Source organism: Leishmania mexicana, chromosome 34 (assembly GCF_000234665.1).
Source record: "Leishmania mexicana MHOM/GT/2001/U1103 complete genome, chromosome 34".
Taxonomy (NCBI): domain Eukaryota; phylum Euglenozoa; class Kinetoplastea; order Trypanosomatida; family Trypanosomatidae; genus Leishmania; species Leishmania mexicana.
This window is the reverse complement of record NC_018338.1, coordinates 1,801,950-1,828,459: the sequence shown is the minus strand read 5'-3', so window position 1 is coordinate 1,828,459 and position 26,510 is coordinate 1,801,950. Positions and strand designations below refer to the sequence as shown.

The following is a 26,510-nucleotide window of genomic DNA, read 5'->3' as shown; positions in this document are numbered from 1 at the left end:
AAAAGGTGAGTCGGGGTGTATATGTTCACAAGAAGTGAAGCATGTCCGTCAAGCCTCGAACGCAGACACCGTCGGCGTCAAAAACGAGCACAGAAACGCCAAAGTGAAAAAGGACATATTAAGAGGTCGCCTCAGCAGAGGTGAAAAGCAGTGGTAACGCCTGAAGTGGGAATGAGAGGGGGGCGGTAGAAAAAGAGAGAGCGTAGTCACACTGCCATCTGCCTTAGGTGTCTGTCTGTGTGGGTGGGGGGGGTAGAGAGATGCAATCTGGCGTTTTAGTGCAGACTAGCACTACAGATGCAACTCGGTAGATGTTTTTATCGGCTCCACTTGTATTCTTAACCTTCCTTTACATGCATACATGTGATTTGTGCATGATTTGGTGACCCTCACAAACAATAAAAGGGCATGAGCGCACGACAAGAACAAGATACATCGAGAGAGAGGGGGAAAAGAGAAACATCCTACACACGTGAGAGATGTGGTTGCGTTACTTTGTTGTTGTTGCTTTTTTCTTTCACTGATGAGTTTCGCCTATTCCGCTTTCACGTGTGTGCCCGTCTCTGGGGTGGTGCGCGTTCCCTTGCTCATTCTTTTTTTTCGGCTGCGTTTGAAAAGAGAACGAGTTGCAAAGTCGAGCGACCGCGCAGAGGTTGCAGTAAGAGAAGAGGGGAGGTGGGGAGAGGGGGGCTGAGGAACAAACACGCAAGAAAAACGAATTACTTTTTCTTGGCTCTGACACACGAAGAGTGTTGTGTTTGTGTGTGTGGGAGGAGGAGGTGGGGGTGGTGAAGAGATGAGCAAAACACACACACACACACACACATACGTACGCACACGCACACGAAAACGAGGTAGAACACGTACGGGATGGGAGGGGAGGGGAGGGGAGGGAGGGTGAAGCACTGTTATTTGTGAAAACGAATAAAAAAATAACCATAAAGAAAAGGAGACAAGCGTCCGAAGCGACAGGAGGCAAACACGAGACCAACAACCAGCAACCGACAGAGACATGGACAGGCGAAGTATAAAAGGCAAAACAACAGAGAGAAAGGAAAGAGAAAGGGGAGGGTGAGAGGAAGACAGCGAGAGTGACAAGCAAGCAGCACACCGAAGAAAAGTCAAAGAAAGAGCACGCACGTGGGCGGAGATAAGAGTCGATGAGTGAAATATAGGGGCCAAACGAAAAAAAGCGGAGACGACGACAGACAAGTGAACCCAGTAGCATAATTACATGTGTGTAAAAGTAAACCGCAAACGATTTCTCCGCCTTTGCCATGTGTGCCGGCTGGCTTGCACAAGTGTGGACAGGGGAAAATTGAAGGAGAGGGAGGGGTGGGAGCGCGGATAAAAAAAAGATAGCAACACCATCCTTGGCACTGAGGCCTTTGTTTTTTTTGTTGTTGAGCAGGTAGACCGCCCTGGATGAAAGAAAGAACGCTTACACAGGAGAAGACTCTCATTGCAACGGTGTAGACCAAATTAAAAGGAAGTCAGACCACTCGCGCATCCGCAGCAAAGGATAAGTGCGAGAGGGTCGCGAGTACACAGAGAGAGAGAAGCTGCACGGCAGCCAGTGATCGTGAACGATAGTCCAAGAAGGAAACACATAACTTCCTCTCCCCCTCCCTCTGATTGGCCTCGATGTGGCGTGGGACTCTGTGTCTGTGTTTGTGTTTTAGTGCCTGTGAGCCACACAGGATCCAGTTAAAGAAGTGCCGAACGCCGTCAGCGACAGGAAGAGGGGCGTGAGGAGGGCTCGCAAGGAGAACACGGAAACAACCGCACACACATACACACTTAGACGTACACATACACATACACATACACGTACATAGGCGCACCGAAAGAAAGGTGGTGAAGAAACACACACCAAAGGAAAAGATAGAACAAAATCCCACCCACATCCAAACACACACACTCACGAGGTGCATCAACACGGGGACAGCCTCGGCACACGGCACAGCTTGCCGTTACGCAAGGAAAGGGGGGGGGGGCATTGATGCGCTTCGCGTAACCGTGCAACTGCCCTATCATCGTATCCACTTCACAGCATCGATCTGCTCTCCCCCTCTCCTGCGTGCTCCCTTTCCCCTGCAGAGTCTTTTTTTCCGTGCACAATGGACCCAGGTACAGGGGGTGCAGAAGAGTAAGAAGAGAAAAACAATATGCAGACCGTCGGATGCTGCATCGAAAATAGATTCACTTGTGCGCCAAGCAGCAGCTGGCGAACGCCAACCTCAACTTTGACGCTTCGCTTTTCCGCTTTGGCTATATGCCTATCATTTCACTCAAGATTGTTTCTTACATGCGAGGGAGGTTCACATGCCACACCCGCGACTCAGCGACTTGTCCACGTAAGCGTGTCCAAGGAGCGCCCAAGTAAGACAGCAGGAAGGATGAAAAATGCGCGCTGAGTAGGAATGGCGAGAGCAGCGCTACAATCACGAAAGAAAAGCGAAAACACCAACTAGCAAATCACGAACCATGACAAGAAGACAAAAGAGCGTGTGTGTGTGTGTGTGTGTGCATTTTCTTTCCAGTTTATCGCATCAGACACCGATGCTCTTCCTGTGCACTTCCAGGTCGTGTTGTATCACAGGAGACAGAAGGGAAGGAGACACCTAAGAGAGTGGAGAAGGCAAATACCCAAGCGAAAAAAAAATACAGAAAAAAGGCCCCAAAAGGGGAGACACGCCAGGCGCCACAGCGAAGCACTGTTTCCTTCCAACCTCTTCCAAGATGCACACACAGACACATACATGTGCAAACACACCATGGCTCTTCTGAGGAGAAAAATCCCCAAGCAAACACACCGCCGTTCATGCCTGCTTCTTGTGCAGTTATGATGGCGTGAAGATGGTTGTCTTCGCTTGCAAGCAAGGGCACGTGGTGTGTGCATGTGTATGTGTGCGTATGTGTACGTCTTGCTCATCTTCGTGGTCAAGGACGTCGGCGGTTGACACGTGGCGCGCGTGCAGGACCGGAAAGCAAATAAAAAAAACGAAAGGAAATATGACACAAGAGAGAAAGCGAGACCTGTGCGCAAACCCGAAAACAAAATCGCGGGGGGAGAGACTCAAGACACATTCGAAAAAAAGAAAAACGAGTCACACACAGTCGACACAAAATGAGGAGGGCACGTTGACGGAAGAAAGCGGGTGGGGGTGGGGTGGACAACGGAGAGCGAAAGAAAAGACAGAAGCGACGAAGAGCTCCCTGGTCCGTCGTGGTTTCGGTGCTCGCTTTCGTTCATGGCCGTGCGATGTCAGGTAGAGAGACGAAAAGAAAAATACCGTGTGAAGTTCGAAGAAAAGAAATGCATACTATGTGTGTAAGTCGAGAAGAGAAGGACACAGAAGAATGAGAAGGCTGCAGGCGCTTCCGGATAAAGGCAACGCACATGCACCTGACAACTGAAGTCGCAGTAGAGGACCGGATAAACAAGAAGGAAAGGAGGAGAGGGGGTGGGTGAGTGGCGGGGTACTTCAACAAGTTTGTCTACACCGCCACATAGAAATGTGACATGCAGACTGCTAAAGTACGAAGGGAAACAAAAAGGTTAGAGAAAAAAAAGATGAACGGATATTCACAAACAGACGCATGCGCACGTGTGTGTTTTCGAACACGGGTGCGCGGGTACTGCCGTCACTTGGCACAGGAGGAGAAGGTGTGCCACCGTTTTGCTTTTTTGGCATATCTTCACTTTGTGATGCGCCCTTTCACAGCCTGGTGGTTTTCTCCTTCGTTGTATCGTCACACCGGCACCACGAACAGGTGTTGAGAGCCACGCGCCGACGCAAAGCTGCCTTGATGATGCGCGGTACGCGCTTGCACAGACGCGCCATCGCTCGATACGACAACTACCCAGAGAGACTGCAAAAGAGTAAGTCCGCAAGAGGAGAGGAGCAGCATCACAGGGTGCTTATCATCCCTCACAGAAGAGGCTAGCACCTCTTCGTGATGTGAAGCCAGACCACAACTTGCCTCCCATTTTTGTCGGTGATATATGTATATATATATAACGGCACACTGCGAGGCATGCACAGAAACACCCACACGCACGCGCTCATGAAGGTACACAGACACATTAGCTCGGAGACAGTGCACACCACCTGACCGCACACATGTCTAGTCCTTCGCTTGTGATGGCGCCGAGTGTGGAGGGCTGCAGCGGCGCGTGAATAGTCCGAGTGTTGGTGCGTGCACACGCACGGAGGAGCACAAACAGAACGAGCACCATCCAGTACGTCACCCATCACGCTCGTTAACAGAAAGGATCCGGCAAAGTGGTTTCGAGACCCTCACGCGCAACGAGCATTCACGGCGGACGGGCAACGAACGCCGCCACAGAGAATGTGCAGCGAGGCTCCTTCTCCCCTTCGCTCTCTTCCGACGCGTACCTCTTCAAGCACTTCCCCATACGCCGTCCCTGTATCGCACACGCATGACCTTTCTCTAGAACAAAAATGCCGAAAGTGCACTCGGTGTGTTGATGCGGAGGGTGGGGGGGAGCGGGCCGGCGGAGGACCGAACGCGACGAGTCTTGCAGAGACAGACAGGATGCGACAGTGCAGCGCGCAGCGAGGACGCCAGTCGGGGAAAAAAACACGAAAGAAAAATGATGAAGCGTCGGCTGACACAAACACATACGCGAATTTCACAAGATATAAGAGGTGAGGTGAAGAGGTGGAGAAAAGGAGATCAACGCGTACAGCAACACCATAAAGTGACACGATCGTTGCTTCAGTCATTTTTTTTTCGAAGACAGACAAAAGGAGGAAAAAAGAAAAAGAAAGCAGAAGATGCTAAAACACAAACACAAAAAAAGCATAAAAGAAAGCGAAAGAAATGCAGCAGACCTTCTAGGAACCAAAGGGGGAGGGGGAGAGAGGAGCCAACACACAACAACCAAAAAAATAAAGAAAACAGCTTGCGCAGACACGCTCGTATCCGCCGCTCCTCTTCGACCACTCTCAACGAGGAGGGGCAGCGCGCATAGAAAGAGGGTACGGGGAAGCCAAGAAGTGCTGGAAAGGCTTAAAAGGAAGAATAAAACGGCGACAAAGTACCTCGAAAGAAGTAAATCACAAACGCGCACGCACGTATGCGCCGATACGGCGTTGAAGGGATGACACAGTGTCAACAGGGTCAACAAAGAATAGAGCGAGCGAAGACACCATAAGATCACAGAGACACGCACGCTCACACGTCTGTCTCAGCAGCTCCACGGAAAGGAAACGAGAAGGAGAAGGCAGGCACACGCGGCTTCGAGACAGCAGCAGAAGCGATAGACGAGGGCAAAAGAAAAGCTGCGCCTACGAGCAAGCCCAGATGCCTTTTTATTCCTCTTTCCACGCAATCGTGCGCGGGTGCTTGTGCCGCTGCTGTGCACCGCGCAATGGGCTTCTTTTACCTTCCCTCTCGAGCCTGTGCATACTTCGGCAGGCCAGCGCGTGTAAACGAGCTCCCTTGTTTCTTTGCCGTCTATTCACGTGAGCCGTGATTTCCATGTGGGAAACATGTGCGTGTGCACATCTCCCTCTCCTCTTTCTCTCTGATGGAGAGGCTCTCGTGTCCTTGTCGGATCGGGATCATTCGCTCCGGTCAGAAGCGCGAGGATCGAAGTTTTTTTTCTTCTTCGGTTACGCCTTCGATCTCCCTTACGCTGCCGCTGTGCACGACGTCGTCGAAAGTATCTTTTTGTACCCCGCTTCGTTCGATGACGCGCAGCGACGCTGTCCGCGGCGCAGAGGCCGGGTGACGTCGGTGCTCATCGTCTCCTGGATTTCGTCGAGGTAGGCAAACCAGATTCGGCAGCGGTACACGTCGAAGAGGGCACGCTGCAGACGACGGAAGTCCACAAAGGAGCGCGAGGTGCGTGAGATGATGACCGTGATCTTCTTGCTGTCCAGCTGAAACATGGCGTCCTCCACGTGGGTGGGGCAGTGCACCTGCGTCGCCAACGAGCGCATCGTCTGCAGCGCCTCCTGCTCTTTCACGGTGCGTCTGTTATGCTGTGTCGTGTCCTCAGCCGTGGCGCGACGGAGAATAAGCAGCAATTTCTCGGGAAGAGGCGTCGTGCACGCGTCGTCGACAATGCCAAGGTCGATGCCGCGGTCACCCTCCACGATGACCATCTCACCAATGCACACCTGGAAGGCGGTCACGAAGGGCTTACGGCCGTATTTGAAGGCGACCCACACGGCCGTGTGCGCGGGGTGCGCCATCGGCATTGGCGGGGCTGAGCTGGTAGCGGCGTGGTGAGACGGGTAGGCCGCAGTCGGTACGCTGGGTAAGGCTGCCTCCAGGAGCGAGCGAGCAGGCGACGACGTGGCGTAAGAGCTAGCAGGCGATTTCAGGCTACGCTGGTGGCAGCACACCAGAGCCGCCTCCGCAGGGGAAGCAGGAGTGATGAGGCTCGCCGCATAGGGTTCGTGGCGGTACACCCTCACCCGCTTCTTCACGCACGAGACGGAGAGTTGAGAAGAGGTGGCAGACATCATGGTAGTGAGCGTTTCGTGAGCGGGTAACACGGGCGATGGTGGCAAAAAGGTAAGAAAGCCAGCTCTTGAGGGTTTGATGAAGTAGGCGTAGGGAGGGAGGGGGCGCGGGCAGAGGAGGCTTCAATATGTTGTTGCTTTCTTTCTCTTGTACTTGGTGAATGGACAGCCGCGTGGATGACGAGTCTGTGGTTGCGCACGAAAAAAAAGGATGCGGTGGCGATGGCGAGACGGGAGAGAACGAGTGGGAGCCGTTTACAACTGGAGTATTAGGAGGGAGGAGAGATGCGTGTGAATGTGTGTGTGTGTGTCCAGGATCGGTCGCGTTGGCGCGGGAGAGACGAAAATGAAAGTGGAGCGCGGTAGACGACATGGAGATGTACGCACGACAATGAGCGTGACCAATCACAGCGAAGAGCCGCGAAAGAAACACAAAATGACAGAGAAACGGTGAAATCCCGAGAGCGAAAAAAATGGCGAGAGAGCAGAGAACGAGAGATGACGCTGTTGCAGACTTTTACGAGACGCGGGGTGTCCCTTTCTCTGATGCCGACCGGGCACATCAAAGTATGTGGCACCTTAGGGTCTAGTGCCCATTCTTTCTGGGGAAGCCAAGAGCCTGCAGCCTGCCCTCGAGTACGGTTCCGGACTGTTGGTGCCAGGGGACAGGTGTGGACTGGCGCTGTGTCCAAACAAACACACAGTCCTAATCACATGTCTACCCGCTGGCGACAGATCTTCACGGCAATCCAACAAACGTGCGCGTCCACCCGCTCCATGTCTGCATTCGGTGCGTTGTGGTGGCCTCGAGCGTGACTCCCGACCTAATGTGCCCTCTATGCAATGCAAGTAAAGCGTGCTGGACTACGCTGTCGCGGCTCGTTGGCCCAGTTCCCTGATGCACCACCGATACAAGTCGGCATTCTGATGGAGATGCACTCCACGCCTTCTCCCAACAAGCCTGTACGGCACTTAATCTCTGGGTGTTTCAGCATTCCCATGTAGCGAAGAAAAAGGAAGCAGGACTGCGGCCTCCCCCTGCCCATGCACAAGGATGCACGTATAGGTGATACGCCCTCCCCTGTTCTCGAGGACGAGGTTGCAGGAGTGACGGCGTGGCGTTGCTGAGGTGACCCTCCTCGACGGATGCACCGCAGACCCGACAACGTACCTACGACTGTCCTCGTAAGACGGGAAGTTCTCGGCCAGATGACCAGCGATGTTGTATCCGACCCGCACGCTACTCCAGCGGCCGCCCAATCGCACAACCCAGTGTAGTCAAAAAGAGAACAACTAACCCAGGACTTGAGCTACTCTGCTGGATGAACGCGGTGACGAACACTTGACCTGCGCGCGCGATACGGACACCACGATGCGGCACTGCACAAACGGATATCCGGGGGCGTTTCCCTGGTGCCTCGCGAGTTCACCTAGGACAGGTGACGCCGCCACCCACAGCGCCGAGTGATCACGGCGCGGCCAAGCTCACTATCCACTTCCGGGGGGGGGAGTGCGGCCCGTTTCGCGCACGTGCCTGGAAGAGGACCGCTGCCCCTCCGCCCTCCCGGCGTGGACCCCCAACCCATCCGCGACGCTGGCCGACACGATGCAGGGGTTACCGAGGTAGCCAGGGCTCGGCTTGTCGGGTGCGGGGCTGTGTGCTCGCGCGAGTGGGGCCCGTCAAAGGACCTGCTCTGCCCTTTCTGCGTGGCGCTGCGTGCGCCGTGGGCAGGAGGGCCGTTGAGCACCTTTACACCCAAAACGGTGGCTGTCACCGTGGGTAGGCGAATGGTACGAAGACAGCGTAGACCTGCTCGGAGAGTCCGTCTTGCGCATTTGGCCCCGGGGGCGTACGTGCGGGATGAAGGTGTTGCCAAAGCACGGTGGAGACTCGCGCTCGGGTATGCGGGCATCGACCGCTTCAGAGCTTCGCGCACACGCACCGCCCTCATGCGCAGCGGTTGCGTGCACCTCAGCTCCTCACTACCTAGAGGGTTCTTGGTAGACTCTCCCACTTTCCGAAACTCCCTTACGCCACTGTGGGTGTATGGCGCGGCGTAGGTAAACACAGAGTCAGGAGCGACTGCGATGCCTTGTAAGGATAATACACCCCATAGGTGCGGTGATCGGAGGCTGCGGCCTCCACCCCCCTGCATGCAGCACCCGCGCTGTGTGTGAAGCAGTGGGTCTGGGACCTCGCCCGCTGCATCCACCACTGGATCGGCTGACAAATAGAAACACAAGTGTGGTTGCTGCTGTGGCGGCGGGCTTCCTTCCTCTCCTCACAGCGTTCGGCATTGCCCCTACAAGAGTGGAGGTTGGCATGCGGCAACGGTTCTGGGCACATATTCTGGCGCCGCTAGCCCGTCGCGTGCGCCTCTCAATGAGGATTGCCTTTCATCTTTGCAGATTGAAACATAACGAGGAAGTTTGCAAGCTTGCAAGGTGGACATTGTAAGAGGAGCCGAGGCCAAGTCCATAGATTACGGACCCGGCTACCGGTATCGGACGCCAGACTGACATCCCCTATTCCCCGAACGGCGGGCGACACCGCCTCCGCCCGATGCCAACCGCGCCGCACACATGCAAAGAGGGGACGGGGTAGGACGGTCCGCCCTAGACAACCAGGATTTGGCAGCACTGCCGCAGAGGCAGGTGAGCTGCGGTCGTGCAAGGGTGTGTCTGTCGACTTCTTGGTTTTTAAACAACAGGGTCGAGAAAGCATTCCCCTTACTCAGGCACAGAAACGGAGCTCATTCAAATTCATCAAAAAGGAGAGAGAGTTACTTGTCCCTCGTTACAATGCTAGTCTGGAAATTCATCGAGGAAAGGGAACAGAGAAAAACACGGACAAGAATCACCCAAGTCCATGCTTATTGTCAGGGATAGTGTGTTCATGCATAGGGAATTTCTTCTTTGGGGTGGAGAGGTACCAGCCAGCAGTGACAAATAAGGATTACGAGCTTCTGCTCTTACTTCTACTTCTTTAGTGCAAGTCAGTACGACCTGCTTCACCCCTGTGCTCCATCTCCACACATAGATGCATCTAAATACATGCAGGTGTGCCTTTGAGGTGCCCAAGGCCCTCACACACACACTCTCTGTGGCGCCTCTAGCAGTCGCGTTGCACTTGTGGAGCGGCCAAAGCAGCACAGAAGCGAGGGGCCTCGGGTAGGATACTGCAAACACACATACAGCCGTAGAAAAGAGAAAGAAAAAAGCAGAAAAAAGCATCGAGCAAAAAGCACACACACACACACACAAATCGCTCAACAAAAGAGTGCAAAGACCCCCTTAGACGACACAGAAACGTACGTGCACACAGAAAAAAAAATCGAAAAGGAGAGAGGGAGAGAGGGACCAGAAAGGCGGCGGTGTCAGCCGACAAGACACCTCTGCACGCAATACAACAAAAACAAAATTCAAAAGCCCGTGCTCAAGTGAGGTTTCGTGTACACTCGCTGCCGTGAGCATCAGAAACATCGAGCAGTGCATAGTCTTGCACCGATCTTTGCAAGCAGAAATCACCAAATGACGGGAAAGGGGCATTCTGCGTGGGGCGACGAGGTCCTGTGTCACCCTTGTGCCGTCTCGCGCACACCAGGGTGCAGATCTTCGATGTTGGGTGAGTCTTGCATCCTCAACACGTGTATACCACTACTAGAACCACCCGTCACAGTTGGCACAGGAGGTGTCTTCTTGATGGAGTTTTCGCGCTCAGGCACAACAGCCGACGCATCAGTCGAGTCTTCTGTAGGCGTTTGAACAATCACAACTTCTTCCTCCGCGCACATCTCCTCTATCGTGTTCGCGCCTGGCCAAGGCATCCAGCGAATCAGCAGCTGCATCTGCCACGGCGCGCCAGTCTCTGCGTGTTCGATGATCTTATACGTCGCGATCATCACGTACATCGCCACCAGGATGTCGTCCGTGTAGTGGGAACGAGAGGCAAGGATACAGTAATAGCTGATGGGCAGAAGCACAGACGCCCACACACGCACCCCCCACGGGTGCAGAAAAGGGCTGTAGTCCCATGCTAGAATGAAGGCGAGGCTGAGGATCATCGTGTGCCCGCTGAACATCAGATCGCCGCAGTGGATCGCACCACTGCCCAGTGTGACAAGGGTTAGGATAACGTTGAGTACCGGATGCTCAATCACTTGCGGATTCTGACAGTGGTTGTCGGTTGCCGGGTACGACGTCCCCATGATTACAAAAGCACGGAACACCATCACTACGGCGTACGACGTCAGAAAGCGAATCGTCATAATCGAGAAGACATTCTTCAGCGGAAAGGGACGCCGCCCCGAGTCGAGCACGCCAAACACGATGCGGTTCAGAAAGGAGCCGATTTTCGGAATTCCCGCCAGGAAGGTAAAACTAGGCAGACCGTTCATATGTCGCTCCAGCAAAAACACCTTGAATCCCACCATCACCGTCGTAGCGTTTAGGAGAAAGATAATAACGTCGGTGCCGCTCTCGAGAAGCGTCACTTTCGGAATCCACTCGAGAAAAAGATCGGGCAGCGGGCGCACCTCCTGGGGGTCCGGCATACGTGAGTTCGCGACGAGAATAGCCACGCCCATGAACATCACCGTGAGCAGCAGAAAAGGTACAAACCGCATCACCTGCGTAGTCAAGGGTAGCGGCTGCTTGTACCACGGCACGAGGCCGGTCTCAACACCTTCATCGCCGCCCACATCGTGCACTGTCACGTGACTCGTCATTGGACTCGTGGTAAGAGGGGAGTCGTTGAAAGTAGTAGTGACTCGCTGTTGAAAGTTGGGGTTACCGACGGCGAAGATGACGGCACCTCTGCGCCGCTACTGTAGGGGCTCGAGCACGACGTTTTTGCCGAGGTGAAATTGGTACGTGGGTGCAAAAAAGGTCAGAAGAGCGCTGGCAGGGCAGAGGAGAGAACAGCGAGAGAAGCTCGACCACGGGAGGCGAAGAAAACAGAGATGGGGACTGACAGCAACGACTGCTGGATACATATGACAATAAACCCAGAGCAGCAAGTAAAAGAGAACAAAGCAAAAACGCCACGTCGCCAGCACAATTGTAATGACGCACCCACGGCACACACACACACATACAGAGAGGGAGAGAACGAGAGAGTTAGCGAGAGGTGAGGAATGATAAAGGGATTGAAAAGGAAAGGGTGAGGGACGCACGCACAGAATGCAAAGGTGGAAAAACGTGAGTGACGGCAACGCTAAATCTAGAGGTGTAATGAAGCAACCCGAAACACACACGTGCGCACGTCCAAAAAAAAATAAGAGGAGACTATCACCCCAAAATTAAAACAACAACGACTCAAAGATAAAACCAACAAAAAAAAATGAGTTCAATGGCAGAAGGAAGAAAGCAGCAGCCGAGCGAGAAGAAAACGAGAAGGGTGAGGGAAGCGTTCCTTGCGTCGTCACTGAACCCAGTGTTCGTCACAGCCACAAAACAGTTATAGGGGAACGACCTGTCCTATGCGGCCGTGGGTGTTTGAGTGTCTGTGCGTGTGCGTGCGTGGATGTGTACTGGTGCGTGCTCGACTGTTGAACTGTGGTGAGACGTATTGGCGTGGAGCACTCGCAGACGTATGCTAAGGGTGCCACACGGATGGTACTCTGGGTGATCTGTTCGCTGGTGTTGACGGTCGCAGTGATGATAGATATATGTATTATAGTGCTTTCGAAGAGGAAATGGTAACAAGCATTCACCGTCACTGAGAGACGTGAGAGGGAGAAAGAGGGAGATGGATCGGCCCATTATACAGAGCAGAAACCCGAACATGCATGCATGTGTGTGTGTGTGTGTAAGAGGATGATATAAAAAAAAGAGGAGGAGGAGAAGGGAGTTGAGGCGACCACATTTTTTCAACCGTGGGCACGCTCCAGCAAAGGGGCAAGTTCCATGCATACAGAACACGCCAGCATCAGAGGCTTTCAGGTTATGACAAGGTAGACACGAGAGGTCCCAGCCCGCATTTTTCCCAGCATTCTAGAGGACCTCTGTCGTTTCGGCACAAGCGGCGCTGCCGATGCCGATGCCGAAGGTGAGCAGGGAGCTGCACCACAAGAGAGCCATGAAACAAAAAAGGAACAGCGTTTTATTTGATTTCCTTTTTTTGGGGGGCACCCCCAAAACTCGAACTTTGCCCTCGCAAAGCCGTGCTTATCCCCACACGCATATGCCGCATATGGCGTTGGAGGGGGGGGGGGGCTACGCGGCAGTTGAACGATACGAAAAAAAAAGAAAGACCGACAACGAAGGCAAACAGGAAACATTGCACCGCTCACACACGACGACAGTTCGTAGTGGAGGAAAGGGGTTAGGCGTCAGGCAACCACATGTATGCAGCAATGAGAGAAATAGAGCAAGTACGCAGACCGTGGGGAGCACGGAGGCGGCACAAAGCTACCGCCTCTCTTATCGTGGTCACGCGCATGCCCTTACTCTCTCTTTCCTTCGCCGTATGCCTCATGACACCGAGAGAAGTTCTCCTGAGGTGCATACCCATCTACGAAAATGGAAAGGGAAACGCAGGCAGCGCATGCGAAAGGCCGCAGGCAAAACGGAGACAGAGGAGAGAACAGTTAAAAGGGGCCACAGCAACAAGGAAGACCATCGGACCAGTGCAGCACAAAACAGGGGATGGGAAGACGTCGAGAGAAGCCCCGCCGCGGTGGCGGCTAGCACGCCACAAACCGACGCGTTCGTGCGCGAGCGCAAACAGAAGTTCCGACAGACTCCGCGAGTGCGCCACATACAAAAGAAAGCCTGTCAAGAACGCTGCTGCGCCATGTATCAAGTACTGGGTGAAATGAAGACAAGCACATGTATACACAGCCACTCGGTGGGCATGTGTGTGTGTGTTGGGAGGAGGGAGAGTGCCATCACCTTCAGAATCTGTAGTGGAAGGTATCTGAGTAATGGATACCTTGGCACGTGCCGTGATCGATGTGGAGCCTTACGTCCTTGGTGCACTTGTGCTGCTGTCCTCCATCTTGGACGTCATGTTGGGTGCCGCCGGAGCCGCGGTTGTCGTCGTGGTCGTCGTCGTCGTTGTTGTCGTCGTTGTCTGCGCTGCGGCTCGACTGTAGGCTATCTCGCGCTGAATAGAGATCGAAGTCGAGAGGATAAGGCAGAAAGCCACCGCCACAATAGGAATGATGTGTCCGTAGCGCAGGAGCACCGCGTTGGCCTTCAGGCGGGTGCGTTGATAGGCGGCCGCCAGCGCCGGCTGTACGTTAACCGCCGGAGAGGGCTCGTTGTTTAGCATCATTGGTCACTTGCTGAACGGCCAGGGCCACGTGTCGGGGGTATGAGAAGAGAACGAAAAAAAGCAGGAGCGCTCAAGGAGACGCAACGTCGGCGACAACAGGCGCAAACACGAGCACAGTGGTTACGACAAGCTAACTCTGCAACCAAGAGAGAGGGACAGAAGAGATAGCGGGCTTGTGTGCGTGTTAAGACAGTGCTTTCAGTTTTCGGTGCTCACGAGGAGAGGGGGTGGCCCTTACGCGGGGAGCCCTAAGTGACCGCAGAAGCCGAAGCGTTCAGAGGTGCTCAAGGAGAGAGGCAATATTTTAGTGCTCGGATAGTAGGAGTAGTGAAACAGTGATGTACGCATAGGGCAAGAGCACCGATGCACACACGCGCACAAACGCACGCACGCACACGCCTCCGTGGTGAATTGCAGTGAGCTCTGAAGCGGATGACGAAGACGACGACGTTCGCAAAGGAGGCGGTGAGCGCGTGCTCGGAGGGGCGTGTGTGTGTGTGTGTGCGAGAGACCACTAAAAGAAGCCATTGAGATGTCAAAGTGCGTTGTGAGACACACGGGCCGGAGATCAGTCCTTGAGTTCACAGAAAGAGAGCGAGAGCATGCGGCAGCGCTGATGCGGGGTCGGCAACCATTTCGCCGGCAACCGTGTAGCAAGAAAGCAGTATCATGCGGAGACGGGTAGCCTCCGCCTACTTGAGCTCCGGTGTATTGCGGGTGGTCCCGTTGCTTTCAGATCTGTGGGAGGATGCCAGAATCGCAGCTCAATACGCGCTCAGCAACGAACACAATAACCCTAGAACGCGCCCTCGGTGTGAGCGGACATCGCACACCCACAAACACGCATACCAGCCGGTGCACTCCCGCGCTGTCGATGTCAAGAAGCCAAGGACTGTAACGGCGCTGTCACGACCTTACGCAGCTCGACGCATCGCAGCCGCTCATTCATAACGTCTGCGAGTACCACCGCCGTTTCGGACGTCGCGCCTGTCACTGCTGGGGTAAGGTTGCCAAAGGCACGGCACCACGACTCGGACGACACCTTACGTGCAAGTGGGTACGGGTCTGGTCTGAATACCCCAAGCAGCGGAATCCACCGCCTGTGAACCAAGGCGTCGTTGACGGCGCGCAGAAAGAAAAGTGTGGCGGCGGTGACCTCTTCGGGGGACACCACATCGGGCCCGATGCCTTGCCGTTGATCCACTTGGATCTTGTCCATGTACTCGCTGTACAGCTCGGCCACGCGCTCCGGCGATGACAATCGCGCCAGGCGCCGCGCATTGGCCCGGTTGTTCACAGCCAAGACGCACAGGGCACGAATGCTCACGTCGAATGGGATGACACTGTGAATCATCTTCTCCCACAGCGAGCTACACAGCACCTCCGAGTCAAACGCGTCATCGTTGCGGAGGACAAGTGGGGGAGACGTGGCAGCACTCGCGACAGCTGACGTGGAGGTCGTAGCGTCCGTCTCTGTTTCCCCGGGCGACTGCGGCGGCTGACGGACAAAGCTGTTCACGTTCAGGTTCGCCCAGGAATGAAAGATGTCTGCAATGTAAAAGTACGGAATCTCCTCCGCCGCGTGCTCCTCCAGGTACGCCACCTGCTCCGGCACGGCGCACTGCCTCAAGACCTCATCAAAGGTCATGCGTTCTGCCACCTCAGACACATTGTAACCCTTTTCCAGGAGTTCAATTATGGAGCGCAGCCTGTCCTCTGGGTAGCCGTACTTTTCCACCACCGAGGTCGGCAGCAGACGCTGGGTGTAGAGCTGCAGTTTGAGATTGTGCAGGTTGAGCCAGCGCTGCATCGGCTCGCTCAGCAAGCCGTTCTGCTCGACAACCGTGAAGCCTCCCCAGCCGATGCCGAAGCCGATGGCCGGCAAGCCCGCCTTTTTGAAGAATGCCTTCGCACCCGCGCTCATTTCTCAACACAAACTCCTCCGTGAAGGTGGTGCTGCACTTGCTTAGCGTGGCTAAAGTCGGCCGCGATGTTCAGAAGACAATGGCGAATGGCGTTCGTTTAGGTGGCGTGGTCACAGCAGTCAGGATTGATGTGACCGCTTCACTCGCCCGCTGTGAGGCACACATGCATAGCGTACAAATTGCGGGAGAAGGGGAAAGGTGAAAGGAAAGTCGGGAACGCACACCCGTCTTCCATAGCTGTCAGTGACCAGTATCCTATACCGCCGTCCGGGGCGCACTGCGCACACAAGATCCATCGAGGGGTGACGGGGACGGCAGTAAGCGAAGGTGCCAGTGAAGTCCATCACACACAACCGAGACATGTGGAGAGGCCTGCGATCTATTTCGCCCTAGACCTTCTCGAGGAGGAGGTGGGGGAAGGGGAGCGCCGGGTCGTCGATTTCATCGCTGCGGTCATGCACCCCCGCCACGTGGCTCCATCTTTCCGAGAGCCGCTGCTCGCTGTGCCGCCGGCAGTGAAGACGCCCTCCTCTCCGTTTGGCTTTGGTGTGTGGGACGTGCGTGTGTGTGTGTCCCTTCCACGCCTCTTAATACGGTTGCCGCCTGGTGCACTCGGCAGCACAGCCTTCGGAGAGGACCGCACACACAACAGTGAAAGAACAGAAGAGTTTAAAATGCAGAAGGGGACGACAAGGGCCCAGCACGTATAAATGACAAAGACCCGGCAAAACTGTGTGTCACGGCCAGCACCGTGTACGCCAATGCCAGCGCTACAGCCCTAGCCCACCTCCATCCCGATCGCTGCGTCGGTCCACCGAGAGGCGGAGGGATCGGGGGGGGGGGGGGCTGAGTGACGAGAGAGAAAGAGTAGGTGCGCCAGTGCAAGCATAAAAAAAGCAAGCCAGAAAAAAAAGAGCAAGGCCCTTGTGATAAAGCTGTCTGGGTCACTCCCTTGCAGCGAAGGAACACCGGTCATCAGTTCCCATGCCCCTCCTCTTCAACATTGACGAATGTGTGCCGAGGCTGCGTGTCAGAAGCGAATATTGGAAGCGTCCAAAGAAACCAGTGCCTCGGACGCAGACGTTTGTAGAAGTTTCCCACCGGAGCGGGTCATCGCCCAGGACGCGATCCGTTTCGAGAGGAAGTAGGCGGCTGCGAAGAGGGCGACGTGGCGAAGCAGGCGAAGGATGAAGCTGCGGAGAAAAGAAGGTTGCTTCGGCTTGCGGACTCGTAGTCGCTTCGGTACATACCGCTGCTCACGCGGAATATTGGAGAGGGCCTTGCGCAGCTCGTACTTGCGGCTCATGTAGCGTTCCTCATGATTCAGGTTCTCCTCCTCCAGCTGCCCCATGCGCTGATTGATGCCGACATACTCGCCAACAAACTGAACGGCGCTCCCGAGCGTCATCTGCATAACTTGCGAAAACATACCCCACAGCTCCATAATGCGGCTCGTCATGAACATCATCATCTGTGCACGCTGCGCTTCGGGGGTCATGCCCATGCCGTACATGCCCATCCCACCCATGCCCATCATTCCAAGGCCCCCATACATCCCACCCATGCCGAAGCCACCGTAACCGCCGTACATACCGCCCATACCATATGGGTCCATGCCCACACCGTACCCACTACCCATCCCATACCCAGTGCCCATACCGTTGTTGAGCGCGTTCGCATACGACGACGACGTCGTGGCTGCGCCGACAGCGCCGCTGTTCGCTGTCAAGTCGGTTGAGAGGGGCTTTAGGGAACCATCAGTGAGCTGGCCAGTACCTGAAGTCGCACCGACGGTAAGAGCACCTGTCTCCGATGTAAGAGGCGCTGAAGGGCTTGGTGACAGCACTGCCGAAGGGGTAAGGAGGGAGCAGTTGGTCGGCGAACCGGGTGCCGTAGGGTCGTTGGGTGATCCAGGAGGACTGCTGGAGGCGGCGACAGGTGCAGTGGCAGCGGCAGGCAGCGAGCTCATGTTGATTTTGGTGTATGGCCACCTAACAACCAAAAAAGGGTGGAAAACAGATGATAATGTTGCGATGGAGAAGCTGCTTGCAAGTGGTGCGCGTATTTCTACGCTTGGAAGCGCTTCTGGGATTTCTGTTTGGCTGTGGGTGAGACGCTCCGCTCCTCCATCCCCCCAAAGAAACGGACGTTGAAGGAGAGGCAGAATGCAAATGGCGGGGGCGATGGAACCGTAGAAGATGCGACGTCACCTCCGTATGGCGAGGCAAAAGAAACAGGCCAAAAGAGAGAATAAGGACAGAGACCCGGGTGAGATACCTTGCAGCAGAGCGGTAGTGTAGCAGTGCTGCTCTCCGCCACACCGGCACTACCGAGGTTATCGGCAAACGTAGATAGCATTGGAAGACTCCAACGCAATGTTAGCTCGCACCCATCCTGTTCTCGGACACCACACCACTCTAGACGTGGAGCACGACTGAAGAGGATGTAACGAGCCGAAGGAGAGGGAGGAGGCGCGCTGCAGAGCGGAGTGACAAAAAGTCTACTCATGGTGCTCTTCTGTAACACACCACGTGTATTGCCCTAGCGCGCAGGCACGGTCAAGCAGCTCTGCCACCAGTTTGGTTCGAGTGTCTGTGCCCCCCTCCCTTCTATTTTGTGTGCGTGTGTCACGCGTTTTTCTTTGCCTTGCTTTTTTTTGCTTCCTTCTGCTAAAAGTTTTTTTTAGGTTTCTTGCCAAAGACCTCTTCAGTAAAGGTGACAATGCATTGGTGCTACAGGTGGTGTTCGAGGAGTCGGGTGGGTGGGGGTGGGGAGGTTTTATGTGTATCCCTTTATTTTCTTTGTGGAGGAGGAGGAGGAGGGGGCGTTGTTGGCTTGTTCGTTTGAAACACGCAATTTAGAGAGGCAATACGCAACAAGACAAGAGGCGAGAGGAAAACACGGAAGACAAGAGAAAAAAACGCCCGCACACACACACACGTGGGCACCTTTACGTTTGGATATCGCAGTGATAAAACGACGACGACAAGAAGATGAACCGGCTCGTACTGGGGTGGCGTCGGGGGTGGGCGGGGCAAAATGAAAGCTTTCCACTCGCGTGCCAAACATCTAGGATGCGAATGCGGAACATCCTTGAGTCGGTGTCCGTGAGTATCTAGGCAACCTGCGAGCGCGGCGCCACAGACACACTCCACACGCATACGAAGGAAACCGCGCTTGTGTGCACGTCGGAGGATGAAGCAGTAAGTTGGCAGAAGTCGAACAAAACACACCACGTCATCGTTCTCTGGCGCTGATGCGCCTCTTGCTGCCATCGCGTCCGCGAGAGAAGGCCGACTCGAGATCACAAAGCCTGTAGGTGATGCGAGGAGAGCTCAGGAGAGAGAGTTTGACAGCCCAGTCGAAGTTTCCGCGGCTTCTGCAGTGCACCGCATATCTGCTCTCTTCAGACAGACGTCTGTTGTGGTGCACTTGGTAGCGCGTTGGCGCAGTGGGTAAGAAAGCTCCTCGGATGCCCTCACCTTGTGCGTCGGGCATTGCGAGATGGTGAGAAACAGGAGCAAGAGAGCAGCCCACGAAACTACAGCGAGTGAGAAGGGGCCCTCCATGGACAGAGCCATACAAATCATGAGGAGGGAGTACCACAGGGAATGCACTGACGCCACTGAGCAGCCCGGAAACCAACAATGCAATACAAACAGAGACAAGCCCATGATGTTGGGAGCAGCGGTGGCAGGGAAAGGTGAGGAGGTGCAGATACATCTCGCCTCCCTCCCCGTCTTTCTCTCGCCCCTCGTGTGCGCAGTGATCTGCCAACAAGAAGAGCGTGTCAACGAATGAAAATGCATACGGATGTGTGGAGGCACGGATGCAGATGAGAAACTCCTCCCTCAACCTTCACCGCGTCCATACGCCAAAGTCGAAATTCATAGAAGCAGAGAGAACGAGGAACAGAGAAAAAAATGGGCCGGGGGTGTCAGTATCACCAGTCTCTTGCTGTTATCTTCGTCATTTTTCGTCCCTACAGGGAGATGTACCACGCGTCCGTGGTGAAAGGTAGGCAAAAGGCAAAAAAAAACACAATATAGAACAATAAGCGAGCTTGATTGCATGTGTGGGAGTTTATGCACATGTGTACGAAAATGCGACGCAGAGCAGTGCATCGCTGTGCGTCTATCCAGAGAGAGAGAAAGAGAGCACCTACGTGTGTGCATGTGTGTGTGTGCAATATGTATATGTGTGTGCAGGTTTGTCGTCGCGACGGCAGCGGTGATGGTGTGTGCATGTGTGTCTATATATTTATATGCCCGAGTGCCACTTAAAGGGCCTAACATAGAGAACACACAGCAAAACAAACAGATGAGATAAACTCGAGACGGCACGCGCTCACACGCACACACAACATAAACGTAGAATTGAAAAAGACCAGCAAAAAAAACGAGGACAACACAGACGACATCCACCGAAGAGCACACACACACACAAAGACGTAAAAAAAAAGATATGCAGACGTACCCGCGGACAGCGGCTCAAATTGCCCAATTCTGTCTTGACTAGGGGAGAGACGAAGACGCATGCGTCACATCCCCACGCCTTCGCTTTTTCGATTTGGCCTGCGTTGGCTCTGTTTCTTGTGCTGATGTAAACCAAAGGAAACCAAGTGGGGAAGTGGGCAAGGCGTAGGGGAGGGGGGTGAGAAGGGGGGCGGGGAGCGAGATGCTCTTGCTAGCCGGTGGGCAGACAACTCAGAAGGGCAGTTGCATCGTTTTACGTGATTGTTTCTCTCGCAATATGTTTTTTTTCTCAGCAGTTTCAAAAGGCAACAAAGCAGAGGGGGAACGCCCGACGCACACGAGCACAAGAACACCCCAGACACAATACAAAAGAAACATATGCCGTTTGTGAAGAGCCCACAACCCAGCACAGAGAGAGGGAGGCACACACACGCAGGCAGGCAGACAGGCAGGCAGGCAGGCAGGCAGGCAGGCACGGTCACACATGCGCGCCGATACACCAGCATGCGCCCCACAAAGTAAAAAAAAAGATCAGCACAACGCAAAGACAGAAGAGGGTACACGAAAAATGTACAGAAAGGACAGACGGGAAAACAAAGGTACAAACCGAAGGGCAAATAGGAAAAAAAAACGGAAAAGGAAGAGACGGGTGCGTGGGTCGAGGACCTAACAGCACAGGGCAACGACAAGCACACGCAGCGACACGGAGGAGACTGCCACACGGCAAAGAGACGGAGTGGTGGGTGGTAGTGGTGGTGATGAACGCCGGAAAGAGACGCACGTGCCACACGCGCTGCACACGCTAGCAGAGCAACCGGAATATAACAACCAAAACGCGGCTGGCGCAGCGAGAAAGGCACGAATTCAACGCGAAAGGAAGTTCGCCGATACTCAAGCAAGCCTGCCATGCCCGACTAACTGTACGACAAACATCACCACACAAGCGGCCACTCCGCGGCGCGTAGCAGTGTGCTCTTGTGCTCAAGAGAGGTAACAATGGAGGTCGAACGGGAGCGCCGTGCAGAGTTCCCGCCAGCAGTATGAGGTACAAGAAGCAGGGGGACAAGCACTGGGATTCAATAAGCGAGGGCGCACCTCTCTACGCCAGCCTTAGAGTCACTGGAAACACCTAACGCGCCACCATCCACTCTCGCCGTTATAGAAGCTCACTTGCTGTGCATGTAGTGGCACTTGTCTCCGTACTGGCACCCCTCTGCAGTACCGAAGAACCTGCACACGCGCGATGAGTTAAAGCCGCCGCGGCCCAGACCGCCACGCTTCCCCCCGCGGCGTCCGCCACCACGTCGCTGCTCCTCTTCACGGCTATCCTCGGGATCCTCGTTGCGAGTACTAGGGCTGTAGCTACTGTTGGGGGAAGGCGCCGGAGTCGAGGCCGGCACGGGGGAGGTGGGTGCACCGCTAGCCGTTGTCGGGCTCCCCGTCTTGGTGCCGCCCTCACGCTTGTCGGAGTCCTTCTCCGGTGAGGAAATGCTCGCATCCGCTGGCGAGGTTACGGCGCTGCCGCCGTTGATAGACTGCTGCGTCTGCTGCTGTTGCTGCTGCTGCATCTTCGTTCGAGGCTGCGGTACCTGCACTCCAGCCTTGCTAATAGGCGAGGACTGGTGCGACGTCACCGGGCTCTGCACGCCAGTGGAAATGGCCGGGGGTCGCCGAGGCAGTCCAGGCCCGCCCGCCTCCTCCTCTGCGCCTACTCCATTGGTTGCAGTCTTGCGGATGGAGCTTGTCGCAGAGTCATCGTTGTCGCACGACTGACTCTGCACAGCAGCGTTGCTGGACAGCACCTGACGGATGCGCTGGCGGTCTAACATCAGCGGAACACCACCACGAAGCTTCTTCTCAAAATCTACGTACTTCAAGCCTCGCAGCTCCTCTATGTTCACGTCCGTCAGCAAATACGTGATCGCGCTCTCTGAAACGCGCGCGGTCAGCAGCATGCCTCGCAGTTCCTCCTTTTGATTTGGCCAACGACCGTTGGCGGCGTTCGTTCGCTCCTGCTGCTGCTGGTCATGCACGTCGATCGCGGTGGCCACACGCTGCTGCGGCTGCGGCAGATGCGACTGTGCTTGCGGCTGCAACGTCGCAGGAATCTGTTGCGGCTGCCGTTGCGGCGCCGAGGCTGCATCTACTTTATTCACCATCAAGTGCATATGATGATGGTGATGGTGCAAGGGGATGCGGCCTAGGCCACGCAACGCTGGTGGTGGTGCGGAAGTCGTCGGGGCAGTGGTGGCAGGAGGGGACCTGACCGGGGCTGGGGTCGATGCAGAGGGCTGATTAGCGGGCAAATTCGTCTCCGGCGCCGGCGAGCCCGTGGAAGCGACGGAGATGGTTGCAACACGCTCCTCGGAAGCTAGCGGCGAGTGCGTAGCGGAGAGCGGCTGCACAGCTGCAGTCACCGCGGGCGGGGGCGCGACGAAATGATGGTGATGGTGATGGTGGTGAGAGACAGGCATGTGGTGTTGGTGATGGACGAGCGACTGCGCCCCGCGCGGCGCCGGAACGTTTGCACTCCCGCCGAGAGGCGCGGACATGATGCGTGACGGAACTCCTCCCTCTACAGCCGCACTACTACTATTGGGGCCAGACGAATTGGCAGGCGCGCTGCCGTTCGCGGGTGCCGCCGCCGGCGCGGCGCCGGCGGCAGCAGCAGCTGCGGCTGCTGCTGCCGCGTTCTTTTCCGTGCGGCGCTGCACACTCAAAGGGGCGGGAATGTTCATGGTGCGCGTCGGCTGCAGCGGCTGCGGCAGCTGTTGCTGGGCTTGCTGCTGCGTATGCTGATGTTGATGCTGTTGCATCGATGCGGACTGCGGCGTTGGGGGGGTCAGGGTGCGCTGTCCAGCGACGTTGATGTTTGGTGCGGGCCCAGATGTACTGTTATTGCCTGCCCAGTCGCTGGCCGCGGCACTGTTGGTTGCCATTGCGCCAATGCCCAGGTGATGGTGATGGTGGTGCATCGGGATGCCCGCTCCCCCGCGTCCCATCGTTGGCATCGAGGAGGTGGTTGTGGCGTGCGACACGCTTGGCGCCCCTAGCGTGGGCACGCGCGGCTGGCTGCTCGCCGGCGAGGCTCGCGGGGGTAGGAGGTTGTGCTGCGGAGCCCCGCTCATCCCACCTCGCTCCATCGACGACGACTTCGCGGCAGGAGCGGCGGGAGCGACAGGAGCGGCGGCCGCTGTAGAAGAGGAGAAGTGATGGTGCGTGTGGCGTGGCATTACTGCTGCTCCGGATGCAGTCTCGCTCATGGTCCGGCTGACGGTTACCTCTGTCCGACTAGCCGCACCTGCGCCCATCCCGCTCATAGGAGCGGCACCGCTGCGGGGACCAACACCAGAATCTACGTGGACCCCCCCCGTCACAGTAGCGCCGCGAGTCGGCACTGAAACGCCTCCCCCCCAATCCCGACTCTCCTCGCGTTGTGAGGGTACATCGCCAGTGGCCCTCAAATCATCGCTGCTGCGCTCCTTCCCTGGGTCGTTGGAGTGGGGTGGGAGGCCGCTGCTGCGGTACGGCTTCTGTGGTGCGGCCCCATCGTGATGAGAAGGGCTGGCGGTGACAGAGCTGCCGCGAAGATCGCGCGATGAGCCGTTTTCACCGACACCACGGTATCCGTGATGCTGTTGGGTACCACGGTAGTAGCTATTACCGGCACCCTCAGATCCGCGACCACCGCCACCTCCGCCGCTCTGCATGTTGTAGCTCATGCCGTACATGTTGCCGCTCATGATCGATTGCGCGTACGTGATGACCTGGTCCAGCATAGATTTGGAGAGAAGAGAGACGAACAGGGAGTCGGCGCCGGTGTAGGTGAGGATGGTGTTGACGAGGTACTCCGTGTCTTCGCCAAACTCCTCAGACAGGATCTGGGTCAGCATGATCTGCATCTGCATCGTGAACTCCTCAAACCCTACCTGCTTGAGGGCAGCGTCTACAATGGCAATGTAGTTGCGCGACAGGTTGTTGTACACGTCTACCACTGACTTGTTGAGGCAACCGCTACGGTAGATGAAGGGCTCAATGGTAGGGGCGAGCACGCCGAAGTTCTTGCGGACGTGCGCAATGACCGGTGGCACGTGCTCGTCCATCTCGTTATCCGCAGGCGAGCCACCGACATGGGCGGCAGCGCCACCGTCCGCTGCGGCCGGGTTGGGGGTGGCTTGTGATGCAGCGGTGAGAGACGAGGGGCTCATTTGCCTATCTGACGGCGCCTCGCCCATGGCCTTGCCATGGGAATCCAAGCCGGACATGTGCGCAGTGCGTAGCGTGCTCTAATCTCCCCCCCCTCGTGCAGGATACGCGAACGCGGACACAGGGACGAAGAGAGGGATCTGAGAACGGGGCGGCTGATTCTGTCTCAGGCGGAACGAAGCACGTCAGTTACCGCGGAAGGCAACGAGCTAAAGACGCGGCTGTCCCTCTGCCCGGGTACGAGCAGTGGTGCAGACCAGCGCTGGAACGGCCTCTGAAGCACTCTCTGTGCGCACACCACACCAGCCAGACTCTGACGCTGTGCTGGGCGAGTGTAAAGCTGCGTAAGGAAGAAAGGGAGATCGGTGAGGCGTGAGGGTTCCGTCGAGAGACTAGGGGATGGCAGAAGATGCAAAAGAGCAATACGAAAAAAAAAGCGCAAGTCAAACGGCGATGGAGGCAAAATAGAAAACGTCCCTTAGAGATACGAGATAAAGAACACGCACACGCACAGAGAGAAACAAGAAAAAAAAGGTGCCCGGGATCGGAGGCGAGGAAGAGGAAGTCAAAAACAGGAAAGGCAAGAAAGAAACAGAGAAACCCGCGCCGGAGAAGGCAAACAGAGGAGCGTAACAGAGAGGTGGTGGTGGGGTGCGCCGGATCAGGGGTGGCTGTGTATAAGTGTGCGTGCTTTTCTCCGTCTGTGTGGGTGTGTGTCTAGCAAGCTTTCGCCTCGTGCGCGCAGCTCTCGCGAGAATGGGGTGTGAGTGAATCCGCTAGTACCGTTGCTCGTACAACAGAAACACATTCGAAACACGGAAGACGAACGAAAAACAAACAAAAAAACAATGTGAAGAGATAAGCGCACTGAAGAACACACACGAGTCACAACTCGAAAACTGAAACGCGGGAGAAAAGAGAGAAAGGAAGGTAGCGCCAAAAACGGCCTGAAGTGAGTGTCCTACCTGCGATGAGGAGTGTGTGTGAGGGGGGAAAAAGGTAGCTAGAATCGTGAAGGACGGCCGCTGTGAAGCAAACTGGAGTGCGCACGTTGACCTGCACAGAACTTTGGGAAGTGTGTGTGAGTGTGAGTCGGTTTCTGAGGAACGAAAATATAGCGCAGGAGACACACACACACACTGGCAGGAGCGAAGAGAATCTCGAGACGGTAAATCTGAAAACGTTGAAGAAAAAAAAGACTGCGGGGGCGGCTAAGCGAGGCGCTAATGCTACGCACACGTACACACCGACTAAAGGAAGGAGGAGCAACCACACACACAAAAAAGATACTTTATATATATAATATATAAATATATATATATATAGATATATAGATATATATAACAAACGTGCAAATATATATAGAGAAAACAGAGGCAATCACAAACGTAAAAACAAATGGAAAGAGAGAGAGCTTGCTAGAACTTAGTAACACAAGAAATGAAAGATAAGAGGAGGGGAGAGTGTATGTCAACTAGCGCTCCACGTGGCCGCGAGTCAGAGTCGAAAACGAGTTGTGTAGAAAGCGTGTGTGTGTGTGTGTGTGTGTGACTGATGGTTGGGTGTGGGCAGATTTCCTGCTCGTTGTCAACAGCAGACCGAAATGAGTGGGAATCTGATCAGACAGCCTGACGACGTCGCTTGCGTGTGTATGTGTGCGAAGAGTGCTAGAGCGAGCACAAAACTGACAAGCAGCACAGGAAAGAAACACCGAGCACGAAAGATGGTGAGAAGAGAAGGGAAGTCGCGTGGACGAACGACGGACAACAACAAAGGAAAAAAAACGGAATGAGGCAAAGACGTGGAAAAGTATGCCTCTCTGGCTGACGCTTGTCAGCACGAATTCCGTGCCTTTTGGCGCTGTTCTGGCCTTCTGAGTCGCGTTATCTCTCCCTTCACGTGACACGCGCTTGATCTCTCTCTTTTCAGGTTTCTGACCTGAGTGAAGGCCCCCACCTCAATGGCAGAAGCAAAAAAAGAAGAATGCGCAATGGTCGAAAGGGAGACGAGAGGATGAGAGGCGTAAATACGAAGAAAGACTACGACGACCGGCAGGAACTCATTCGAGAGAGAGAGAGCAGACAAAGAAAAGCAAAATAAAACGAGAAGCACACGCGCACGG

The 26,510-nt window shown here is 55.3% G+C and overlaps 5 protein-coding genes across 5 annotated transcripts; all 5 read right to left on the bottom strand.

Moving 5' to 3' along the window:
- Positions 1-5,663: 5,663 nt before the first annotated feature.
- LMXM_34_5000 (conserved hypothetical protein) lies at positions 5,664-6,506 on the bottom strand (the record flags this gene model as incomplete). Its single annotated transcript, XM_003879444.1, has 1 exon — positions 5,664-6,506. The coding sequence occupies one exon, from the start codon at positions 6,504-6,506 to the stop codon at positions 5,664-5,666; it is 843 nt and encodes a 280-aa protein (XP_003879493.1).
- Positions 6,507-10,078: 3,572 nt separating this feature from the next.
- Positions 10,079-11,230, bottom strand: LMXM_34_4990 (conserved hypothetical protein; the record flags this gene model as incomplete). The annotated part of the gene is made up of 1 exon (XM_003879443.1): positions 10,079-11,230. The coding sequence occupies one exon, from the start codon at positions 11,228-11,230 to the stop codon at positions 10,079-10,081; it is 1,152 nt and encodes a 383-aa protein (XP_003879492.1).
- Positions 11,231-14,659: 3,429 nt separating this feature from the next.
- Positions 14,660-15,706, bottom strand: LMXM_34_4970 (conserved hypothetical protein; the record flags this gene model as incomplete). Its single annotated transcript, XM_003879442.1, has 1 exon — positions 14,660-15,706. One exon carries the CDS (start codon positions 15,704-15,706, stop codon positions 14,660-14,662), a length of 1,047 nt encoding a protein of 348 aa, XP_003879491.1.
- A 1,031-nt stretch (positions 15,707-16,737) lies between these two features.
- Positions 16,738-17,364, bottom strand: LMXM_34_4960 (conserved hypothetical protein; the record flags this gene model as incomplete). The annotated part of the gene is made up of 1 exon (XM_003879441.1): positions 16,738-17,364. One exon carries the CDS (start codon positions 17,362-17,364, stop codon positions 16,738-16,740), a length of 627 nt encoding a protein of 208 aa, XP_003879490.1.
- A 3,984-nt stretch (positions 17,365-21,348) lies between these two features.
- On the bottom strand, positions 21,349-24,447 carry LMXM_34_4950 (conserved hypothetical protein; the record flags this gene model as incomplete). The annotated part of the gene is made up of 1 exon (XM_003879440.1): positions 21,349-24,447. One exon carries the CDS (start codon positions 24,445-24,447, stop codon positions 21,349-21,351), a length of 3,099 nt encoding a protein of 1,032 aa, XP_003879489.1.
- Positions 24,448-26,510: the final 2,063 nt, after the last annotated feature.